The sequence below is a fragment of the Magallana gigas genome, chromosome 5, assembly GCF_963853765.1.
Source record: "Magallana gigas chromosome 5, xbMagGiga1.1, whole genome shotgun sequence".
Classification (NCBI taxonomy): Eukaryota; Metazoa; Mollusca; class Bivalvia; order Ostreida; family Ostreidae; genus Magallana; species Magallana gigas.
The window spans coordinates 1,359,515-1,384,114 of NC_088857.1; the positions used below are offsets into that span (position 1 = coordinate 1,359,515).

The 24,600-nt window shown below is 38.3% G+C and overlaps 2 protein-coding genes across 3 annotated transcripts in view; one reads left to right on the forward strand and one right to left on the reverse strand.

Annotated features, from left to right (window-relative positions):
• The first annotated feature begins 374 nt into the window (after positions 1 to 374).
• Positions 375 to 11,707, forward strand: LOC105327359 (uncharacterized). The gene is made up of 13 exons (XM_011427783.4): positions 375 to 626; positions 809 to 1,057; positions 1,216 to 1,337; positions 2,231 to 2,372; positions 2,993 to 3,103; positions 4,255 to 4,402; positions 4,699 to 4,821; positions 5,545 to 5,631; positions 5,767 to 5,846; positions 5,936 to 6,013; positions 6,172 to 6,217; positions 6,312 to 6,781; positions 7,398 to 11,707. Exons 1-13 carry the CDS (start codon positions 456 to 458, stop codon positions 11,499 to 11,501), a joined length of 5,931 nt encoding a protein of 1,976 aa, XP_011426085.3. The 5' UTR covers positions 375 to 455; the 3' UTR covers positions 11,502 to 11,707.
• Positions 11,645 to 24,600, reverse strand: part of LOC105327358 (cubilin) — a 45,025-nt gene continuing 32,069 nt past the window's right edge. For both annotated transcript variants that reach the window (XM_011427782.4, XM_020066838.3), the window contains exons 46-67: positions 24,130 to 24,339; positions 23,844 to 23,984; positions 23,252 to 23,433; positions 22,200 to 22,368; positions 21,650 to 21,850; positions 21,401 to 21,553; positions 21,163 to 21,284; positions 20,844 to 21,069; positions 20,379 to 20,563; positions 19,319 to 19,478; positions 18,413 to 18,568; positions 18,116 to 18,304; positions 17,731 to 17,857; positions 17,256 to 17,473; positions 16,318 to 16,514; positions 14,791 to 14,953; positions 14,287 to 14,498; positions 13,971 to 14,112; positions 13,409 to 13,590; positions 13,113 to 13,278; positions 12,515 to 12,756; positions 11,645 to 12,000 (exon numbers count right to left, since the gene is read on the reverse strand). In XM_011427782.4, coding sequence (XP_011426084.3) covers positions 11,896 to 12,000; positions 12,515 to 12,756; positions 13,113 to 13,278; positions 13,409 to 13,590; positions 13,971 to 14,112; positions 14,287 to 14,498; positions 14,791 to 14,953; positions 16,318 to 16,514; positions 17,256 to 17,473; positions 17,731 to 17,857; positions 18,116 to 18,304; positions 18,413 to 18,568; positions 19,319 to 19,478; positions 20,379 to 20,563; positions 20,844 to 21,069; positions 21,163 to 21,284; positions 21,401 to 21,553; positions 21,650 to 21,850; positions 22,200 to 22,368; positions 23,252 to 23,433; positions 23,844 to 23,984; positions 24,130 to 24,339 — 3,848 coding nt within the window. In that variant the 3' untranslated portion in view covers positions 11,645 to 11,895. The remainder of the gene's footprint in view (positions 12,001 to 12,514; positions 12,757 to 13,112; positions 13,279 to 13,408; positions 13,591 to 13,970; positions 14,113 to 14,286; positions 14,499 to 14,790; positions 14,954 to 16,317; positions 16,515 to 17,255; positions 17,474 to 17,730; positions 17,858 to 18,115; positions 18,305 to 18,412; positions 18,569 to 19,318; positions 19,479 to 20,378; positions 20,564 to 20,843; positions 21,070 to 21,162; positions 21,285 to 21,400; positions 21,554 to 21,649; positions 21,851 to 22,199; positions 22,369 to 23,251; positions 23,434 to 23,843; positions 23,985 to 24,129; positions 24,340 to 24,600) is intronic.

A 24,600-nucleotide genomic window follows, 5' to 3' on the forward strand; every position in this document is an offset into this window, starting at 1 on the left:
GGAAACTATGTATGAAATGATGGACTCAATACAGTTGTTCAGACTGTTCATTGAAAATTTGTTAATAAAGTATCATTCGATTATTTTTTTTTTCAACAAAAATGATTTTTTAAACAAATTAAATGGGTGGTTTAACACGAATACGATTGGTATTATGAAATGAATTGCTTCTTTTTTCCGTGGATGGATTCAATGATAGAAAATATGGACGGGAAACTTTCTTCATGTATTACGCGCACTGATGCATTTCATCATCGTCCAGTTCTAATTTCTACCTTGATCTGTCGAGAAATATGTATTCACGTCATGTCAGAATTAAACGTCGCGCACCTTTAAGCGTTATGACGTCACAGTAATGTTCGATTCGTAAATCAAGTTGTCAAGCAACGGACGTAAGAAAAACATCATGGCGTTGTGAAAATGATTGTTTACAAGATTTTAGACCAAAGAAGAAAATGGAACAAATGAATTTATCTTCAAGACCAAAATCACCAGAGAGGGACAAGTGTTACGATGCGGGAGACGGACTTCCGTTATGGAAATCACTGCCTTTGTACTCCAAATTCCCCATGCTACCAGTTCCAAAGGGGACCATCACATTGTGTACAACAAAGCTATGCGAACCGGTGAGTTGTTAAAAAGCTAAAATTCGGTGTGTTTTTTTTTGGGGGGGGGGGGGGTTATTCTAGAAAATCATAAGGAATAATGCCCTTTTTCTTTGCCATACATATACATAAATGATTATTATAGAAGCTTTAATTATATGTTTAAAAACTTCTATATATTGTGACATTAATTCATTTTCTAGCTGTATAAAGTTAATGACTTGGAGTTTGACCTAAGTGACCCCTATTGTCACGTAATTTCCAATGAGTACCAACCCTTACATGACCCCCACCTGAAGAACCACTACAATCTCCCACGCATGCGCCGTCACCTCCGTAAGAAGGGGTTCATCACGGAGAGGGGCAAGATCATTTGTAACCTCCGGGAGTTCAACCAATACAGGCAGTACCTCCACAAAATGTGTCTGCTGGAAATGGCCAAGGAACGCAAGGTGTGACAACTATCAAATATCATTAATCTCGTGGGATTATATTATATTGTACATTGTTATATTCTTATTTCATAATTATTAGGAGGGGTCTTTTTTGTTGTTGCTTAAGTTGTTTTTTTTTGTTTGGTTTCTAACTCAAATTGCTCAATGAATTTTAGGAAAAAGAAGAAGAAGAGAGACTCCGGAAAGCTTCCCAGGAGGAGAGGGGAGGGAGACCGGAGTCCCGGGGGTGTCAGGTCAGGGCACGACTCCATCAGATGAGGGAGGAGACCAGGAAAAGGTGGGGAAAATAGGTCATCTACTGCCACCCCTAAAACCAAACATTTTATTCATTTTTTCACTACCACAAGCTACATGTAAATAGAGAATAATACATACCCTTTTCCATATCACAGCTTGTATCAGCCCGAGACTCCAATATCAGCCCGAGGGCCGAAGGCCCGAGGGATGATATTGGTCGAGGGCTGATACAAGCTGTGATATGGAAAAAGGTATCTATTATTATATTTATTACATACTTAGTAATAAATTAAAAAAAAAAACATCAACTTGAACAAATTGATTATTCATATTATTTGAAAATAGTCTAGACATGTACATGTATTTAATAAAAATGTGAGTTCTTGTTTTAACAAACATGAAGCTACAGTACGGAATTTCATCAGGTTTTAAAAGTTGACTGCTTTAAAACATTTGCTAGCATTTGAAGTTTTCAACTGCACTTAAAAATGTCGACTGTAACTGTCAAACGTTTTATTTTTTGTCTGTAAACATGCAAAAATGCCGAAGCGAAAAAAGGCAGAGGAGTTCCGCAAGGGGTGTGATTAGCCTGGTCCCCGAGGCCTTCCGATTGTGCAAGCACAGAAGGCCCTTCTGTGCTTGCACAATCGGAAGGCCTCGGGAACCAGGCTAGGGGTGTGATACGGATCCGTATCAGCCCTGGACAGCTGATAACCGATAACCTGTATCAGCCCCGGAGGCCGATACGGATTTTGTAATGCCATCTGTATCACATGTGCAAAAAACCTGTATTTATTACTAAGTATGTAATAAAAACATTTAATTCATTATCCTGTGTGGCATGATAATACATCAGCTATAGCCGTATCATTGAAACACTTTTCCATTATTTTGCCTGATCAGAGATTTTAGCAGTTTAAATTTTGTTTGCAGGATTCAGAGAGAAATTGAAGAGAAAGAGGAGAGACTGAAGTTAAGGTTACACGAAATAGAGATCCGCAAAAAACTGAGAGACAACCAGCGGCGTCAGCTGTTACAGAGGAGGCACGCGGCGGTGGCCGAGTACCACGACAAGGTGAGAGAGAGAGAGAGAGAGAGAGAGAGAGAGAGAGAGAGAGAGAGTCATGGCTACCTAAAAGAGAAATTGAGAGAATATTGAGAATACCACGATTACATGTAAGTAATATATTAAAGAATAGAGAATATCACATTGTGAGAGATAGAGAGAATACAGAATAGCACGACAAAGTTAGAGATAGAGAGAATAGATAGTTTTACAAGATAAAGGATAGAGAATATTCAGTTATAGAGAAATAACGAAAAACTAAGACAAGGTGAGAGGTAGATAAAGTGAGAAACGTATAGAGAAAAGAGGATATCACGGCCAGGTAAGGGATAGAGAATGCCACAGGTAAGAAAACAGAGAAAATACCAAGTGATATAGAAAATAGAGAATACCCAAACTTGTGAGAAAGAGATCTGTAACGCAGGAATAGGGACTGAGAAAAAGAGAAACATACAATAAGAATGGCCGTATGATACGAAAATATCAGAAAATGTAAAATGAGGAATAGAGAAGTTAAAAAAATCCAGATTAAAGAAAAGAAGTACATGTAGAGATAGAGACAACGACAGAAAAGAAAACAAGATAGAGGGAGTTCATGGTTATTTATAGTGTTCTCCTTTTTTAATCAGATGATGAGAGAAAACATGATGCTGAATCGTCAGTGGAGACAGAAGGAGAGACTCCGCCAGCACAGACTGGAGGAGAACAAACGGATGCGACAGCTCTCCAAACAGAAAAGAGTGAGTTGTGTTAAGGAAGGAATCTTTTGTGGTTTTCGACTTGTAAAACGTAAATTTGATTAATTGTTCATTAAATCAAGATGAAAAGAAATTAAAATAGTATATTTTTCTTTCTTTTTATTATCATACATCTTGGCATAGAAAAAGTAATCAATGTTTAGAATCTAATAAGGTCTATATTTTTGGCGTAATATTGGCGTAGGAAAATATCACGTGTTTCTCAATTCAGAACTGCTGCAGATTAATGAGTCTGTTTTAGCATTTTAAAAACAATAACATTAATGCTGAATTTTGTTTACTAATGTGAACTAATGATATGATACTTGGGTTTCAGAATATGTTTTTAAAATATGATTTGCCTATCAAATTACATTTTTATAAGCTTTTTAAAGTGCACATTCTATACATTGATTTTTGTGAAAAAATCACTAAAATCAGTTTTTCTCTCTTATCAAATGGTCAATATATTAGCTTTTCTGTCAATTTATATCTTTATATAAAGTCTTCGATTCATTATACATAAAAATCAGAAATATTTTATTATTGGAAGCATAAAAAAATAATCAAAATTTCTTCAAAATTTAAGAAAATTAGAGGAAATGCGGGCTAAGCAATATCAAATTTAGTATAAATATATATTCCAATTTCGTAGTATAAGCTGATAGACATTCTAATATTCTATCATTTCATTGGTGAATAGAATCTTCAAATCTTAAACAAATGTCTACAGAACTACAAAGAGCTACACTTATTTTTATCAACCTTTACGTTGAGGAAAATGGTAGTGACCTTGACCTGACCTTTATGCGAAAACAAAAAGGTCAAATTTGATTAAACTGATAGAATCATTTGGTAATATGATCCGTTTGACTGTGTCAAAATTTCATGAATTTCTTATTATAAGAACTATGTTTGATAACGGGAAGACTCATTCCTTAAAAACTATGTTTTTTAGAGAAAACGAGAAGATGTCACCAGAAAAAATCGAACTTAATGCATCGTGAACATAAAAAAGGCACTATTATTGGCATTTTTTTAAAAATCGCTCCACAAAACTGGCCCAGACATAATGTAATCCTGCACATAATTATACTAGCTAGCAGTCCTACATATAAGTATAGTTCTAGGTTGTAAGGATTTCCTACTTTAAGGATTTTGAGATGTGGAATTCACGGAGGGCAGAGCAGTTCCAGCGAATTGCAGCGGCAGAAGAGGCGCAAAAGGCAGAGGAAGTCAGACGCGAAAAGAGCATGGCCGAACGGGATCAAAAATTCACTCAACATCGCGAGAAACTACAGGGTGAGCTAAAATGTGGGGGATCACCGGCAATTTGTGTAATCTATACGAAATCTTTGACCCGGCGTTTGTTGTTTTACCCGGTGATCCGGTGTTTTAGCCCATTTGCAGTATAATGCGATAATTGTCATGTGCGAATGCTGGGGGGGAGGGGGGGGGTGTCGGAATTAATTAACTTATTAAATTTATAGAGAAAATTACCAGAAATTTGCGTCCCTGATCTATCCCCCATCCAGCAAATAAAGTTAATCCTCATACCCCCTGCAACCATCGTTTGACCCGGTGATTCTGCATTGTAGCGCACCTGGAGGAGATCCAGCGCCAGTCCCGGAGTGAGCGGGATAAGACGGAGAGGGAACACACGGAGAGACTGACCCGGCGTCTGGCCGTAGTCAAACACAGGATGGCCCGGGCACGCAGGGGTAGGTCTTGTATAGAGTTCGAAGTCTAAAGTTGTATCAAAGTACTATATACGAATTGAAAATAAAGCCAGGGCACGCAGAGGTACATGTATGTCTTATATATCTAGTATAAATTATATCTAGTCAAAAGTCTAAAGATGTGTCAAAATACTACACAAATTGAAAGAGCAGTTTTACATTCTATGGGGATTCATATATATACTAGTAATATAGTGATACATCGTTCACATGTTGTTCCTACTCCAAAAAAATTTAGTAGCCTACTTTATACAACAATTGCGATATTCGAATTTAATTCTATAAAGTCAATTGTCTTACGTTTATTTCATGTGAAAATATTATTCAAATAAAACGCAAGTGAAAGGGTTTTTCGAATTTCACTCCAAATCATTTTCACGTAATATTTTTCATATATATACATGTTTGTCCGAATATAAATATTCAAAAGATCTGCTGTTAGACCATTCCAGATTTTTTTTACGTTTAGCGTCCACAGGCGAATTGATTTTGAAGAATGAAAAAAAAAAAAAACAATGTACATGTACTCTAAGAATGAACCTTTTGAAAAACATTTACCTAATGATGATGCATGTTTGTTTATTTATACTTTTTCTTCGTATTTTGTCAACGGTGCTTATTATATATGTTTCATTGGTAACTGAAAATCAACAGTTTGGCAATTATCTTAATTAGTAAGCTAAAATGGTAACTTAAAATTTTCAGGTAGACGAAGTAGATGTCGCTATGAGAGTTTGTGGGCTTTGGAGGACATCCTCAGAGAAATAGCCACGTCAGACCTCCAGTTCTCTGGTAAACGTAGACAACAAGACCAATCTGTTTGGACCGATGTAAAAACTCAAAGATATTTCATTTTTTTCTTGTTTGATGTCAACTTATGGTAAGAAAAATCTATTTAACATAAATGTAATGTTCATGATTTCACAGGTAGGGAATCGACTGGCCAGTTTCTGAGAATGTTAAATGAGGCTCTAGATGCTGAGATAAAGAAACTCGGGGAGGACGAGGTAATTAAGGGATATTTAAAACATTTTTCTGATCACGAATTCCTATTTATGCTTTATGGTTGAGGTATCGGGTTGTGTTGGTTTTTTAGCCTGGATACGACAATGAGGAGGACATCATCACAAAGGCCAGAGAGATCGTAGACTCCGTCATCCAACGAGTCAAAACGGTGAGAACCAGTGACTAACTAACTCCTCTATAAAGATAGGTTCCTAACAAAACGCAATCATATAGGTATTCTAGTATTGTTCTACAATCTTGACATAGTTTAAGTTACCAAAAATATATTTTTGATTGTGCATACTTCTGTTTGATGATTTACTTTAGGACGTTTACCCGGTATATGTGCAGATGCGCCGGGAAGAACAAAAGAGTAAGTATTAAACGATCACTAAATTATGTATTTACTCTCCTCATTCAGTTAATTCAATACATAGTTGACGGAACTCCTGGGTGTATGATTTCAGGTACAGTGAGGTTTGGTAGAGACGACTCCATTCCGCCGAACCGCGCGGTGGACCGGACTAAGCTCCGCCCAGTCAGTGATCACGTGCTGACCCCGATCTCAACCCCTTGTGTCATCGGAAAAGACATCTCGACGGAGAAATGTTCGGAGATGAAATTAGTGGAGAGCCTCCTTAATCGTCTCCTTGACGACCTGAACCGAGGACGGCTTACGGAAGAAGAGGTCAACCTCCTGACGGGATACGCGATGGACGTGGTGTATAACCGCATCAAGGGGGTAGGGGTCGGCTACGACATGGGCAAGATCGCCGAAAGTGTGGTGGAATTTACACTCGAGAAGATCCTGAACGACATCCGGTCTGACAATGTTCCCCATGAAGAAGTGACCGAGATGGCTGCCTTGATGATTGGTAAAAGAATGGAGAGCGATGCCTCGGATATCAGCATTAGTTCTGATGATGATCAACTTCAGGTATTGTTATCAAAACTACTTACTTTCTTCATAAATAGAGAGGTTGAGATTTTAAACGTGTACGGGTACGTGTACGTGAACTAGGGGAATCACCTAAATTCTGTGCGTATTACGTCATCAGTTTTTGTGACGACATGGTTTCTACACGTTCTCTAAACTTGTAGAGTGTCGTCTACACGTAAGTACAAACGTGTAGCTTTTTACAACAACTGAAATCTTATTGATGAGTGAATGTATTCTTGTGATACATTATATAGATTTTTAAACGTCATTGCATAAAAATTGATAAGAAATTTACCATTTATTTGGAATTAACTAGATAAATTCATGTCACAAAACTGCGTCGATTTACGTACACATTTATATTCTACAAGTTAAGAAATCTCAACTGATAAATTACAAAAACGTGTACGTGTACCTGTAGTTTTAACACACGTACGCGTACCCGTACACGTTTAAAATCTCAACCTCTCTAATATTTATAATTATGAACTCGGGTGCAAATTTAGTTTTGAAAATTTAGTTTTGAAATAGTATTTGGTTTGCCGATTGAAAATAAAATGGAAGTAAAACAAAAATAAAACAAAGACAATCCGTACTTTATATTCTGTTACAGATGTTCATCGACGACACACTAGAGTCCATCATCAATGATACAGGTAGAGAATCGCCTCAGCATGATGCAATTTTGGAGGAATGGATAATGAATACGCTTAAAGAAATCTCAGACGACATCAACCACGATAGGCTGTCCAAGGGAGTGGTGGCGGAAATGGTGTCCATGATGACCACACACGAAGACAGTGGAGATATCCAAGTCGTGGCTTTACGGCCATTCTTAGAGAAAGTAATAGAGGAGATAGGAGAGGAGCAAAATACACCCTTATATAAAGTGGTCCACGCCATTGTATCGGCGTATCACGCCTATAAGATTGCGGCGCTGGAATCTTTTAGCCAACTGATCAGACTGCTCATAGAGAGACTCAACCAAGCAAACATGGACAGCGAGTTGAAAGACTCCGACATAGATCTCAATATTCTACAAGACGCTGCTGAAAAACTGTCATCAAGTGCTCTGAGCAAGGTCAGGATAAGCGACTTGGCTACAAGCATTGCAAAGGTATTCCAAGGCCATGAATATACAACTACATCAAGTCAGTTGGTTGACAATGTCATTGAGAAGGCAAAGAGCTTAGTCACAAACTCAGATTTTCCAACTCTCAAAGGATACGCCAAAGCGATGTCGGAGGCATTAGAAACTATTCTTGTCGTCATTCAAGAAGAGGAAAAAACCTGTCAAGTCGATCCAAACTATCTCAGTAAAGTAAACGACCTTGTTGTCAATATTCTCAAAGTAGTAGAAAACGGCCTGGAGAGCGACGGTTTCACCGCTGATGATGTACAGGACATGACAAGAATCTTCACAACTATTGTAAGTCGAAGTGTATCGCCAACAAAAGAGGGTTCAAGAGAGAAGATGCTCATTGCGCATATTTCTGACCTTCTCGGCACATTTGAATCCGGGCAATTGGACCCACATGAACTCTTGCATCTCGGTAGTGCACTAATTGAGTGCGGAAATCGATTGCTCCTCAGCCATGAGGCAGTGGACTCGTCTATTGTATCCAAAGAACCGTCTCTGACTAGTTCTGCTGTTGATTCCGATGTTTTGTCACACATATTGTATTCAATTCAGGATGAAATGAACAAAGGCTTGATTACCAAAAATGCGATTAAAGAATTGGCTCTATGCATTCTAAATACGAGAGCATCTGAGGGCTTCTATGAAAAACCAATCAAGAATTCCTTAGACGACAGATCTAGTCCAACATCTGCGGCCAAACTTGAGTTCGCGAAAGAAACGTTAAGGGAGATGCTCAGTGATTTTGAGCTTGGGAATGTCGACATGGATAAGACAACATCTGTTGCTCTATCAGTTGTCTCTGAGTTGTCAGATGGGTTTTGTGGTGAGCACAAGGACACGACAGAGAGAATAGCAGATACAATAATACAGCTGCTGCAAAGGGATGAAGTCACAAAAAGCGATACCAAGCGAATCTTCTCCATTGTTCTTCAACGTCTCGTATCAGGGATAGAAGAAACTCATGCTGATCATCAAGTAAAAGCCATTGGTAGTAATTTGGCCAACTCTGTGGTAGAAGAAGTCCTTAGGAAAATAGAGAGAGATATAACGAGTGGTCGACTCAGTGATGAGGACATTTTATGTGTAGTAGACGACTCCAGAGAGGAAAGAATCTCGGCCCTTAAAGGTCATTGTGATATCGTGAACCTGACTCTTGCTGTAATGCAGCAGTTCCTCCTGGATATGAACACCAAAAAGGCCACGAAAGAATTTGTCCAGCAATTTCTTTCTTCTGCTTTGCAAATGGATATTCCCTGCGATGAAACTGTTCCAATGTTGAGAATGCGTGTCCGAGATATCATGAAAGAAATCAGAAAGAACAAACTTCAGTCTGTACATATAAAAAGATTTGTGCATGCTTTTTCATCTAAGTTATTGGGAAAAGATGACGAGACGTCGAAAAACGAGGCAGTGACACTATTGAAGCAAGCTGTTCAAAATGTCCATCCAAGCATAATGTCTGACTTCATTCGTTTGACGCTACAGACACTTGTCAGCGACTGCACTTATTACCAGCATGAAGAAATGGAAAATGAACAACAGGGATACGTTCTTCGATCCATGTCATCTTTGGTAGCAGATAGAGTTGTTGATAACTTACTTCACACAATAGAGCACGCCATAAGAGAAGAAAGACCTGCACAGTCAGCGGATCATCTCGCAGTGGACAACTATCTTCTCAGTAGATCAGACCTTTCCTGCATTCCTTCCGAAGACTTGAATGCCATCATAACAGGGACATTAAACAGCATTATTAGCAGTATGAGACTCGAGAAGCCAGCTGAAACTGAAAAGGAACATCCAATAGAAGCTACCTCACAAATCATTCATAATTTTGTATTGGAGAAGTTACAGGACATTGTAGATAGTATGCAAGACAGCCTGGAAGAGGGCGATGCATTTACAAAGACATCCATTGCAAAACGGTCATCTTTTACTGCTATCGAAGGAGCAGGGGTCAAAAAAGTTATCAGTGATACATTCAGATCCGTAGTCAGTGATATTTCTACAGAGCCAGGACGTGTCAAATCCAACCATGCGGAACAATCCACGTCTACAGCGTCCTTAGAGGCGGAGGCTATTGTCGTGGAAGCTCTCCAAGGAATCATTCAGCATTACGAGGAAAAGGGAGTTGATATGTCCCATGATCAACTCATCAAAGAACACATGTTGTGTATCCTAGAAAATTTCAAGAAAGACATATACACGAACAAAGCCGTACACGACTCGCTCCAGAACATATTCAACTCATTCATTGTTCCTGTTGCGAGCTCACATATAGAAAACGAGGAAATGGAATCCGCGATTGACGTCATCATAGAAAACGTAAAGTGCGACAGTATACCAGTAGCAGATGTACCCAATGTCAAAGACGGAAAACCGGACAATCAAAGAGAATCGAGCATCCAACTGATAGAGGAGAGACCAGGTTTAGATTTGCAAAAAATGACAGATATGACACAAGAAATGGCATATCTGTATGACAATTTTCAATCTTCTCAAGAGGAAATGGATAATGGGGAATCAAATCATAGTTTAAATGAACGAGTAGCCAGCGAAATAAAAACAATCGCTAAAGAAGTCCTTGAGAAGACAATAGATAACGTCCAGCACAACACGTTGAGTAACGATGAGCTTCTGACTCTAGCCTCGGCGATATCGGCGAACGAGGGCGAAGTGCCGATGACACAGCTGAAGTACTCAGAGAGCAAGATTGAGGATATGATCGTGGAGGTTCTACAAAACGCCGTAGAGGACCTGAGAGTAAGTGGCATCGATCACGAAGACTTACCAATCATAACAAAGAAAATGTTCCAAGTGAAAGCAAACAACGGAGGTAAAGAAACGACGGCTAACACGAGTACTTCTGATGTTTCCCATGTACCCTCTGGTGTTATTGTGGAAATGGTGACCTCTGTTCTCAGCAAGATTGCGGCAAATTTATCAGAAGAGAGTGTCAAATTTACGAAAGTTCAGAGGAGTGACGAGTGTGTTCAACAAAGCGCATGCGACCAATCGGACCAAGTGGTTGTGGAACAAGGCAATTCATCTCAGGATAACATGAATCCAAATGCCTTAAAACTCCCCACGGTAAGATCGCTTGAAGATAACGCAGGGCCCTCAAAACGGACCACGCCAACTCCAGTTGTTCAATCTGCACACGACATCAGACACAAAACTCCCCATCAGAGCGGTAAAAGCAAGGAGAAATCTGATCGAAACGTGCCGAAAAGAGGAACTTCAAAACCTCCAGCACAGACACCAAAACAAACCCAAAGACAAAAGGCGGCTCACAAAGCCTATAGACCACCCTTTCCAAAGGAGAGTAAACCGCATTTAAAGAGTGTGAAATGCGGTGTCTCTCCAAAAAGTGGTACTGAGAAGGTAAAGCAAGTAAACTTGGCTGTCATAAAGCCCTGTAGAAGTAAAGAAAAAAATTTGCTTCCATGTAATGCAGAGAAGGAAACCTTTACAAACCAGCTGGAGGAATTGGCCCCAAAGGATCTGCCGCAACAAGTGTATTCTCTCTGGGGATCGTTCAAGCTTGCGGTAAAAAGCGTTTACGAGACGTCGTAGATTTCATAAGCCCTTTATGAAACATAATGAAAAACAATATGAGAAGTTATCAATAGAAAAATATTTTTGGTCACCCAATCTTAATATCTATTTTATTAATTAAGAGACATATAAAAATCGTTTAAAAAATACTCGACACCAGATTAAGTAGCAATAGCACTTTTTATTTATGTTTGATGTAAAATGAATAAAGAATGTTATAATCACAGTGTGTACTCGTAAATGTAAAACAAAAACGTGTTTTCAGAAACATAACGGATAGTCTTCAGGTATGACACGGTGACATTGTTGAATGAAGTATATAGCGGTTACACTCATCGAACCTTGTTCAAGTGACAGATGCCGCGGAATATACAATAGAGTTAGTTTGTGTCTAGGAGCTACATAGTCCTCATCAACTTGTGTACAAAAGTCGGAATCCAGGCGCAGTGTGAAATCCATCGGTGACGAATTTGATGAGAATCTTGTTACCGGAAGCCCTGAGAGGTGGTGGTTGTTCCTGCAATAAAAATAGCACACCTCTGATATACAAGGCAGAACGATATGTTTGGTTAAGAATTTTCGCAAAAACTAATGTCAAAGACCCTGCTCATGGACAATAAATTATTGGGTTTTTTAAAATAGATGGTGGAAAAATTGATCCGAAATCGTGCATTTTAGGTATTTGACACCACAAAGCATATTTATGGGATTTTTCTGGGGGGGTTTTGGTGTGTGGGTTATTTTTTTTTTAGGGGGTGGGGGGGGGCTAAAAACGAATCACTGTAACTATATCAGCATAAATTTTCTTAATTCTGCCGGTCTTAACACAAAATTTGATGAGTTTTCTTCCTATCTGTATTGAATATCTGTATTGAATGGGAAATAAGTGACTTAAAGGAGTTTAGACACAAATGATTATAGCACAGAATAACCAATTTCAACAGTGTACAAAGTCAATCAAATGGTTCATTATTATAGGTTAAATTACTTCTTTTTAAATTCATATAGAAATATTTTTAGTATCAACGTACGTTTCCACAGTATCGTCCAAACGAAGGTGACGAATCCAAGTAGCCATTATGAATTTCTACATATGCACGGTTACAGTCTGGGCTTCCTAAGATATTGATATTAACGACATATACAGTGATGACCCGACGCGCAGGCGCGGTGATGAGCCAGCGACAGCTGTGTCGCTCAGTGTAGTTACCGGGGTAGTTCGGACTGGTGATACTCCCGTTTATTCCAACGATATCACCGCCACACCCCATACCTAAAATTCAAATATACAAGATTTACAACCACATTCTCCAAAAAATAAAACTGTCTTGAATCCCTACACCAGTCATGTGTTTCACTTTTTTCGAATATCTCAAGTCTATTCTTAATATTCCTTATACCAGTAATCCATTGTATACTGGCCTAGGTACGAATTCTCACCACTAACCATTTCTTGCCTTTGAAATGAAATGTCAAAATTAACAAGTAATACTTTATTGTGGCGAGAAAAGGTACTGTAGTTGCCAGTAATTTGTATAAATCCTATGTACTTGAGATAAACTGATTGGAATTAAAAAATAAGACATTCCATGACTTATGAGCGGAAAGATAGCAAGCAGCCAAACACACCTGAAGTAGAGGCTGTCCACGTGATGTCGTAACCCGGATGGACTATCGAGGAATCGGTAACCAGATTCATCCACAGTGTATTCCCGGTGGCAAAGATCGGGTTCGGTATCGTGTTCCCACAAAGCTGATTAATGAGCGGAGAGGAGGAAGTGGATCCATTACGTATCTAAAACAATGACAACAAACCATGACAACCAGAAATATTAACGTAAGCTTCGTTCATGAGACATTTGAGAATATATGTCACCAAAGTTCTTTATAAAAAGATAGATCTGCAGATGTGGTAATTAGTTCACCTCCAAATAGTCATATCTACAGGTAGAGTGGGGCTCGATGTAGAAAGAATTGAAATAGAGTGTGACGTAGGTTCCGGCGGGGGCGGAGATGGACATTTCACAGTAGGCGTTTCTGGGGTAGTTGCCAGGCCAGCCTGGGCTGAAGATTTTACCCCCGGTCCCGGTGTAGGTCCTGTTGCAATCTGAAAAGCAAAATGGGGTAATACACAATTTTTGTTAAATGTATGAGGTTTTCTCATTTGCTATTTGATATCTAAGTGATATTCATTTAATATTTGGTATCTGAGTAATGCTTACTCATAAATATTCGAATGATACTCACTTGCTATTTTTTATAACAGTGATACTCGCTAGCTATCTGAAATCTGAGTAATACTCACTGGTAATTTGATATCTGAGTAATACTCACTGGCAATATGGTATCTGAGTAATACTCAATGGTTATTTGGTATCTGAGTAATACTCACTGGTAATTTGGTATCTGAGTAATACTCACTGGTAATTTGATATCTCAGTGATACTCACATGCTAATTTTGTATATTAGTGATAAGTGATACTCACTAGCTATCTGATATCTGAGTGAGAACCCCTGGCTTCCCGAGCTGGAGGTTACCATGTAGTTTATCTGTAGCGTCCGTCCCGCAGAGTCAAACGGTGGCGGCAGACTTGTACCACAGTACAGGTGTGAACGTCCGGTCCAACCCTGTAGGTTTTATATAAAAGCCAAATATTGATATTCTTCATGTTTTAAGTTAAAAATTCAGTTTTAAAGTAATCAAAGTCTTCCAACGCTTTCCAAATTTTAATCTATCGCTCAAATTTCAGATATAAACCAAGCAAACATTTATCTTTCCATCACCCATCTTAAAATACTTACCAGAGGCGAGTCTCTGAGTTCTATGTATTCCATAGAACAGTTGTTGTCACTGATGAGGTTGAGACCATTAAATGAGACCCGGATCTGTTGGTTGCTATCCCCTGAGTCGATGGTCCAGCGGCACCGTAGGTCCTGACCCACCGGCCGTGGGTAGGAGGGAGAGCTAATGGTTTGGGGGCTGTCAGAGGCCGAAAACGCCCCTCCACACAGCGCTATAAAAGGAAGAGAAATAGCGATAAAGAAGAGTAAACGTGGTTGGAGGACAAGACGGTCAAAGCGAGTACAATTATAACCAATATCCGCGTACAGTGAAAGTTTCTTTTCTCTAATCTAAAATGTTTTTAAGACTGATAGAATATCACTAAGCAACATCGCATGTCCCGGGCGCTTTGTTATTATCGTACTTACTAAATTACAATTTGCGTTTTGACATGTTTTTTATAAAAATGACAGAAACTTGTGGCGGGACTTTCAGTATACAGAATGTAATACTAAGGTCCTCACCGTCCTGCTGTTGGTACGTCGCGTTGAAGCCGGCCTTGTGGACCGTGTAGTCCGCCACGAACCTGACATACAGGACGTTAGAGGTCGACGTGATGGGGGCGGGCACCTGTGTCCCACAGTACCGTCCAATCAGCGGGTCGTCCTCACTCATCCCGTCATGCACCTTTAATGAGGAATTAGCAATTTCATTTTTTTTTCTAATATTTTTTCTCATTGAACCAAATTTATCATTAAATTCTACTTTTCCAATTTTAATGTTTACATTTTACAATGGGACCCTATGGACCAGGACTAATATCACAGTTGATTTTTCCCCCAAAATGTCATATTGTGGTATGTATTGGCTTTTAAAAAATAATAATATTTTTTTTTTTGAAAAACCTATATGTTTCTCTTAATGCTCTATCGATAAATTCTTATTTTTCAAATCCGTCGCCACCTCGAATTAATCACCTAATCACATTTACGGCAAAATGCATACTAGTAGTTTAAAATTCTGGGAAACGATGACGCGTAGGCGCCATTTTAGCACTTACCCAATCAAATTCTTAAAATCACAATTTCTCAACTATTAATTTAAACGCAATTCAGAAGAAAGATATAATTTTGCATCTACGGCTTCCATTCTCTCAACAGAGGTCGTGCCACACAAGCTTTGCTTGTCAACGCCCGATGTGCAAGATTCATGTACAAACTGAAACGATGGGCAAAATGTAATTAAAATCTATGTATCTATTTATTTCATCTATAAATATGATTTTAAGTATTTCAATCTAAATCTCTAATACTTTTATTCTTTTTTATTTTAAAGTTACTAGGAGAACTATTTCGCGGATGAAAAAATTCAAATACGATCACATGACCTAGTTTGACAGATGTTTGAAAGTTTTGAAAAATCAATTTCTTCACGTTCCCTATTCACCGTTGATTTTACACAAATCAGCAGCAATGCCATCTCCTATGATAGTTTTTAACTTGCCATTAAGTCTTTGACCATTAATATTCTCCCTTCAAGCTGATTGTACAGAAAAAACAACTCAACAATGCCATGTGCTATGCTTGTTTTGATCATGTGACAGACTATTTTTCTGGCGTTGATAGAGGTGTAAGCAAAGTTTGTGTAGCACGACTTCTGGTGAGAGAATGCTACAAAAATAAAAAGATGCGCAAAGTCGTGCGCAATCGAACTATACTCGACATCCTTAACTTTTAAAATATGGTCACTAAAAATTTGCAGATAGAAAACTAAGAAAACGACACATTTGCCAGTACATTCAACATGCATAAAAAAAACAAGGCACAGGCTTCGCTTTGCCCTCTATGGATAAAACCAACTCAACTTGCAGACTGTAGACAGTAACAAACATTTTTCTGCAGTTTATAAAGCGTAAACTTTAAATTGGGTAGCTATCGTATACTTTAAGAAAGTATGACATACAAAATTTATAGACCATATATCCACTAAATATTGATATCTTCATTAAATGATGTTAAAATCAGTATTTTTCAGAAGAGGACATGTCTCACCGCTACATAATCATATCGACAGTTAAAATGGTCCTCCAGGTCAAAGCCCTCAAACTGGAGCGTAACGACTTTATTGTCCCCGACAATGATCGTCCATTTACAATTCTGTGGCTCATAGACCCCATCTCTGTCCATGTCCACGGAACCGAAACGCCCCGATGTCGAATTCAATACACCACCGCAACCCTGTCTCTCACCTTGAAAATGAAAAATTTAATTATATGTTTACCATTCAAATACATCTTAATTCCATAAAAATTATTCGCTAGGTATATAGATGGTTATAATAAATGATCGTGGAATAAACTTTGATGGGACTTTATAAGCTCCATTTAGTTTATAAACAGAAAATAATTGTTGGACTTATTTTTTAACCAGTTTCCGATTACCAATATTATTGGGGGGGGGGGGGTAAATATCATCAATGAATGTCGATATTAATGAAGATAAAAGTACGTTATAATCAAAATACTTTCACCGGTTTATAATTTTCAAATTTTACAATATTTGGCCAATGAATGTGATTTAAAAATTTTGGAAAGAAAAAAATTACAAAACGCCCTTGCGAGATTCGAACTTATAACTTGCATATTCGTAGTGAACGCTTTAACCCATTGTGCTATGCTGATAGGTAACATTTCTAATCATGCCCCGACCGAAAATATCACCTCATAATATTCAAAGAATGATTCCTTATTACTTATATTAATAGAATTTTAAGCCATCGTACTATTAGATATTTAAATATAAATAAGCAAACCCCGCTGGCGCCTCGATTTGGGTCATTTGAAATTATGGGTTAATGAGTATGAAGTACAAAATCGATAGGTAGTTTTATCGCAGGCGAAGACACTGGAAAATATATTTATTAAAAATCAGATTCTTATCGTATTTAATTAATTTTTTTATATGATCCAATGAATGCTGTTGGTCCTTACCGTACGCCGTCCAGTAGCCGGCACTGAATCCACCCTGTACCACTGTGGGGTCAGTGACGAAATTTACCACCATGGAATTTCCGGTACTCCTCAGGAGATCGGGAACGGAGCGCCCACAGAACCGGCCCATCAGGGGAGAGGAGAGGCTGTCACCGTCACGGACCTCCACGTAGTCGTACCCACAGGACGGGTGGGCCTCCACCTCAAACGACGAGAATCTGTAAACATAAACAGTGAGATCCATGTGAGCTTATATCATCAAAATCGAAATTCTGGTATTAGCATACAATAAAACACAAGTGTCGAGCTAGAATCCCAAAACTTGAGAATCTGCCATAGGGATACGGTTTAATACATGTTTGTATAAACAAATATCCCAAAGTAAGCGTTTTTTCGCTTGTGGTTGAAACTGTTGTTGGGAGGGACTGGATTGGGGGGGGGGGGGTGTGATGGCATTGAATGGTGTATTACTTACTTGAGATCCACCACCCTGTTTTCTGCCACTGTGATCAGCCATGTGCAGTTAGCCTCGTTATGGTAGGGGGTGGGGTAGGTTGGTGTCCGGATGGTGCCGTATGGCTCCGTGTAGGTACCGCCACAATCTACAGCAAAAAAGTCGTCCAAAATATAACCAACCCTTATAAAAAAAATATCACAAGCCTACGTTATGTTCCTTTTTTAAAATCCCAATGGCCAACTGTTATTTGTAGGATGTTCAAAAACGTAAAATAGCAACTACAGGTACATATGTAAACACAATTATAGCGAAGCGCATAAAGTGTGTTGTTTTACCCTGTTTAATAGTAATGTTGCCCGAATTCTCACAAATCGACAGTAAATGAAGTATCGTGTAACCTTACCTGTCACGCGATACTGCGCTCTGAATCCTGAAAACGCCTGGTTTCTATCCGTCACAAACTGGATGAACATACTTCCGCTAGAACTGACGGGATCCGGAGCATCCGTTCCACAGAATTTTCCCAGAGACCTTCCGGTCGTATCGTTGCCAGCATATATCTGAACGTAATCGTAAGGGCATCCGACTCCACCTGGATATTTGTTCATTCAAATATGAAAGACAACAGAAATGCTTAAATAGTATTTTTGAGACTACAAAAAAAAAGCTATAAAATAAATTGCTCATTTTAGTAACATACCTTCCAGGTGGAAGTTAGCGCGGGAGAAATCGAACACGATGAATCGTCCGGGATGGGCAAGGATCGTGTAGTTACACATCAAGTTGTGGCCATATTGATTCGGATAACCTGGTGACACAAAGTCACCCGAGTCTTCTGTGAATATCGCACCACAACCTTAAAAAATAAAAAAAAATGTTGAACAAAATGATGAATAGTGTTATTGTTCAAATATTTTTGATAATTTTTCAATAAAATGTTAACCGTGACTAAAAATTAATTGTGTGAACATTTTTAAAAAGATGTAAAACTTGCATAATTTTCAGCTCACATATATTTTAAATGAAGAAAGTAAACCTTATGCGAATGTTTTATAAAATGTCTAGGCTATCTTTGTTATATTATCAAGATTTCTAGTTTACTGGAGAATGATATGAATTTTTAAGGACTTTTTTCGGTGTCCATAATATGGATTCCAAATCGCAAACAACGTTTTCTTACTCGTAATAATTTAATTAAGACCAGCTCGTAACACACTGAATGTACGATATCTTATCTTACGTCGTATACGGCAAAATCAGACCAACGACAAAAAAGCATTCATCCACTTTGCGAAATCTTTTTGAAAAAAATTGTATAATTTTGGTTCTACTGGCAGAAATTTTATTCGTTAATAATAAATCTCGATTTAACCTTTTAGTATGCAATACAATTAAACTCTTTCATTTTCACTGACTTTCAGTTTGCTAAATGTAAAATTTGGATAGTGTGGTGAGCATTGCTATGTAATTTTCAGCATTTACATCCCGTTATATGAACCCTTGGAATAGGAAACGCTGATGTAAAATAGAAAATGTGTTGGTCTTGTGAATTTATATTAACTAATAAATAGTTAGTTTATAAGATAAAGATTCTGTCTAATGATACCAGAGGTCCAGTTGGCGGCAAAACCATTGCCATTGATGGCGGGATCGGACCGGAACTTGACTACCATCTGACTGGAGGTAGATTTTTGCGGTGGTGGGGTTTGATTGCTGCACCACCGTCCCAGATTAACAAGTGTTCCGTTCCTCAAAGCGTCGTCTACCTAAAGGAGTTATTGAAACGTGTATATGTATTTAATTGTCTTGCTATAAACAACGCCATACGAATTAACATGTGGCAAGTGTGTATTTACGTCTTTAAGGTGTCAATTTACATTTGATTTACATGTATATAACGTTAAAAAAAATGCAAAGTATTCTAACATCTTTCATTAGTACTGAGAGAATGACAATAATTAAAATACTAATTAATAAACACACTATCACAACAATATTATAAATGTTTTGTTTAAACCAAAATTTTAAAACAAGTACAAATCTTGATTTGAATGAATTAAATTTCTTTAATGATCTCTGATCCTCAACCATGTTCGATAACTCTAAATTATTCGATTTTTTTTTGGTACCATAACTCTGTTTTTATGTAGACAAATTAAATAAGTCTTCTTTAATATTACAATCAGTTATCCATTAAAATGTTTGGCTTAGTGGCTCCACGGCGATTTACTACTTCAAGGGAAAGGGGTTCGAGCCGCCTGTACACCGATACCTTTTCTTATATTTGATTTCAACTTGTATATTTATTCGTTTTTATGTAGACAAATTAAATAAGTCTTCTTTAATATTACAATCAGTTATCCATTAAAATGTTTGGCTTAGTGGCTCCACGGCAATTTACTACTTCAAGGGAAAGGGGTTCGAGCCGCCTGTACACCGATACCTTTTCTTATATTTGATTTCAACTTGTATATTTATTCGATTATATTCATGGTAGGCAAATTTGCAATAACTTTGTAAAATGCATGGATATGCATGAATATTTTTTTTTATTTCATTTCGTTTATAAGGTTTGAAGGATACATAACATTTTTATGATCAGAGGACCTTCCACTGAGAACTAGCCAGCAAGCTCTGTCTGACATACTGCCCAGCTGTGAGCTTACCTCAACGTAATCATATCCACAGGCTCCGTGTGCCTCCATGTCGAATGGCGGGATAAAGTTGAGTACCACGTGATAGCCCTCCTGTACGTTGATGTCCCACACACACTCCGTATTGTGGGGGTAGCTGCTGGGGTAGTTGGGACTGGAGATCAGACCCGATTCGTCGTGGAACAGACCTCCACATCCTATTCAAACAAAGAAAAAAACTTTGACTTTCTTTGTTGTGGTATCATAATGGTCAGGATGAAATTTGATGTTATCTGGGAAAGTTTTATATGTACCGTCTTACGATATATCTCTACTATGAATAATTTTACTTCTGGATACCTCCGAGATAGTTAAGGCTTCTCCTTGGCAATTTGTAATTCACTCAAATTCCAAAGATAATTTTAAAATAAAAATTTACATGGATTTATATGCTTTTGTGTGCTTAGCACCGTAATATTTCGTGATGCAAATACAAACCGTCGGTGACGAACTGATACTGTATCCTGAAGCCATTGGCCGCCACACTGAAGTCAGTCTTGAAGATGATTCGGATCCCGTTACTCTGGGAGGTGAAGGGCTGCGGTACGGTGGCGCCGCACTTTTTACCGATAGAGGGCGAGCTGACCATACGACCGTTCAATATGTCTACGTAATCAAAATTACACCGAGGGTGGTTCTCCAGAGAAAAGTTCTTAAATGTCACCTAGAACAAGACAATTTTATTATCCTCTCTCCTCAAGTTTCAAGACAGCAAGTCAAAATTAGGATTTCAATGGGAAACAGAAAAATTTAATACCTGGATTTTCGCCCCCTCTGGCGCTAATATAAGCCACGCGCATGCGTCACTGTGATTATAATTATTTGGGAAGTTTGGACTCAATATTTCTCCATTATCTTCTGTTAGAACTCCTCCGCAATCTGAAGGCAAAAAAAGAACATGGTGTCTGTCTCTTGCAAAATGTAAATGTAATGGTTTGTTAGAAACGTTTTCATGTAAATGTGTAACACACTTTGAGTGGAGTTGACCAACATACCTGTGTAGGCATAGGTGAGAGCGAACCCCCTGTCTACAATAGACACGTCCGTGCGGAATCGCATCCACAAATTTGCTGACGGCGAAATTATCGGATCCGGAAGTGTGGTATTCCCACAATACCTGCCTATTAACTCTCCATTCTCTGTGCTACCTATTGGAGGAAAACATCATCAAAATACCTGGAAATACGATCTCTGTGTGTGTCTTTAAAAATGTAGAGACACAAAAGGTGTGCATCATACGATACCTTCTTTGATTTCCAAAAAGTCGAAAAGGCACCGGGCGTGATTTTCGAGTCGAAGGTTGTTAAATACGATGAGAATGGAGGAACTGGTTTGGTTCTGGTTTCTGAAGAGCCAGAGGCACTGTTCGTTATTGGTATAGTTACCAACGGCGTATCCAGGTGACGTCACGTTTCCAATGGGACGAGTCAGCACACCACCACATTCTACCAAGAAAAAAGAAAACACTTCAAATCTCTGATTAAAAAAATTACGTGTGTATGGGTGAGTATTTCTACATACATTGAACGACTTGAAAAACTAATATCACCAAAAAACAAAATTCTTTTAAAATATAATCTTATCGCTCCTGATTTAGTGAGATGAGATGTATCGTTACATTCATTGATCGGTTAGAAAGAACTTGACGGTACCTATAAACTATACTGTACAAATAAATTAGAAGTGTATGCATTATCTTACTTTGTTTGTTGGGCGAGTTGTATTTTTACACATACATGTATCAATTAATCAGCTTGTTAGAAACTTTCTGTATATATAAAGAACCGATCTTACTCTGTTCGTTGGGCGAGGTGTAGCGAGCACTGAATCCTCCATTACTGACCGACCCGTCTGTCCAGAACACCACCTTCATCGTGTTACCGCTGGACTCCACCACAGGCGGCGGCGTGTCGCCACAGTAACGCCCGATAATCGGCGAGTCACTCAGTATGCCGTTGTATACCTTCAATCATATAAGGTTTTAAAATGACTGAGGTGTTTCCTTTCATAACCATGTTTTCATTGCACGATCAATAAACTTACGAGAAAGCAATATTTATCATACTTATACAGAATAATTATTATACTTATACAGAATAATTATTATACTTATACAGAGTTATCATCAGCACAATCATGAAAAAATGACGTTTACGACAACCGTTACATGGTTATAAAAACCATAACTTTCATTATCAGCTAATTCAATAACATAATTATTTTTGTAATTATTTTTCCGAGATATAGTCGAAAGAAAAAGATTATACCACCATATACATGAATTGAATTAACCGCAATTTTTACACTATCATAATTTAAATTAATCTGATTGAAGCACAGTCAAAGCAATACATTTTACAGCCACATGATCAGCAGCATGAAACCATCGCCATTTTACAGCAACAGAATCGTGAACATTCAATCTTTCAAAAACAAATTGTAACAGTTTGATACTTCTGCTCCAAAATCACAATAAATATTTTTGTTATACTTTCATATTAAATACTGAAATCTGATTGGTTTAGACGCAGTTCATAATCTGTTCTATTACCCTCAGCGTTAGCAACGTACTTAGCAACGGGTAACATTACAAATTGTTACATGCGCGAAAATCATGCGCGTACGGTTCGCCTTAGAATTCACGTTATTCCTATCTAAAAGCATAGATGTTTTCTTTAAAATTAAGACATTCAGTATAACAAAATAAATAGTGCCTGTTTGCACTATTTATATACTGTCATATATGTTATATAAACACAAATTCTTCGCTCCATGGTGAATTACAATGTCATATATGTTATTAAAACATTAAGTCTTGCTCCATGGTGAAATACAGTCAAACTTACCGCCACGTAATCGTACACACAGCGCGAGTGATCCTCAATATTGAGAGCATTAAACATCAAGGACACCCTCCTGCCCGCGGGGACACGAATCAACCAGGTACACAGACGGTTGTGGGCGTACTGTCCGGGGAAGTTGGGCGAGGTGAAAGCCCCGGTACTGGTGGTGAACTCTCCACCGCATTCTGCGGAACAAAGTGAAGAAGACGTCTAACATGAATGTGTGAAAAGGAGGCTTGAGAAGGTAAACATTACCAAACTAGTCTTCCTTCATCTTCGCTTGCCAACGGCTTGAGATGAAGGTAAAAATTACCAAACTAGTCTTCCTTCATCTTCGCTAGCCAACGGCTTGAGGAGAAGGTAACAATTACCAAACTAGCTATAGTCTTCCTCCATCTTCGCTAGCCGACGGTTTTCGGTCCACTTCGCTCGGGAGCGGAGCTCAAGAGCGAAAACCCTTGGCTAGCGAAGATGGTCTTCTTTTTATGCTACTGCGTACATTCCATGTTTACGTATATTCTGAGGAACAATGTTTATGTCAGTTGAACATGGAAGTTGAAAAGTAAATTTTCCTTCATTTCATGCCAATTCTTACCTTCAACGCTAGCCTCAAACTTGAGTTGGAAGCCGGGGAAAGTGTTAGCGTTATTTGAAACAAACTTAACGTGAGCGTAACTGTCTGACGTCAGAATGGGCTGCGGGACCTGACTACCACACCTCGTCATCAAAACTGGGCCTTTGAAAGAAAGAAATTAAAACACATTGATCCTATTTATTGACACAATATGATCTGCCACATTGAAAACACTTAACAAATAGTCAATTTAGAATAAAAGAATTTAGATTGATAACTTAGAGTCTCAGCCAGATGGACGCTGTACCTGTTGAGTTGACATCTCTGATTTCCAGGTAATCCGCCGAGTTGCAACTTGAACTGGATTCAAGGTTAAAGGTTAGGAAAGTCAAGGTCAGGAAATGACCTGTTGGACCCCTAAGGTTCCACTCACAATTTTCATTATTTCCATAGTTACTTGGGAAGTTTGGAGATGCGATCATGCCGCTCTGGCCTATATAAGTACCTCCACAGCGGGCTGTCGATGGAACAATGGTACACGTATCATTTATAATTACGTTCTTGTCACATTTCAAGGAAAGGAGTGATACAGTGAAAAATGAAGATGAAAAATGAACTGAACACCCTCAAGAAAGTATTATTTTTTATGAATACCAATGTGAACCCTAGTTCTATTCTTTCATAAGTTAATTATGAATGGGTTTTTTTCAGGGCTTTGAAATACAGTAGCACAATGAATGATTAAAACTGCATTACAGTGAATTGCTTAAATTAAGGC

Coding starts and splice junctions, on each gene's coding strand:
- LOC105327359 (XM_011427783.4), top strand. CDS start 456: ATGGAACAAATGAATTTATCTTCAAGACCAAAATCACCAGAGAGGGAC. Junction 1,058..1,215: donor AAATGGCCAAGGAACGCAAG/GTGTGACAACTA, acceptor AATGAATTTTAG/GAAAAAGAAGAAGAAGAGAG. Junction 1,338..2,230: donor AGGGAGGAGACCAGGAAAAG/GTGGGGAAAATA, acceptor TTTTGTTTGCAG/GATTCAGAGAGAAATTGAAG.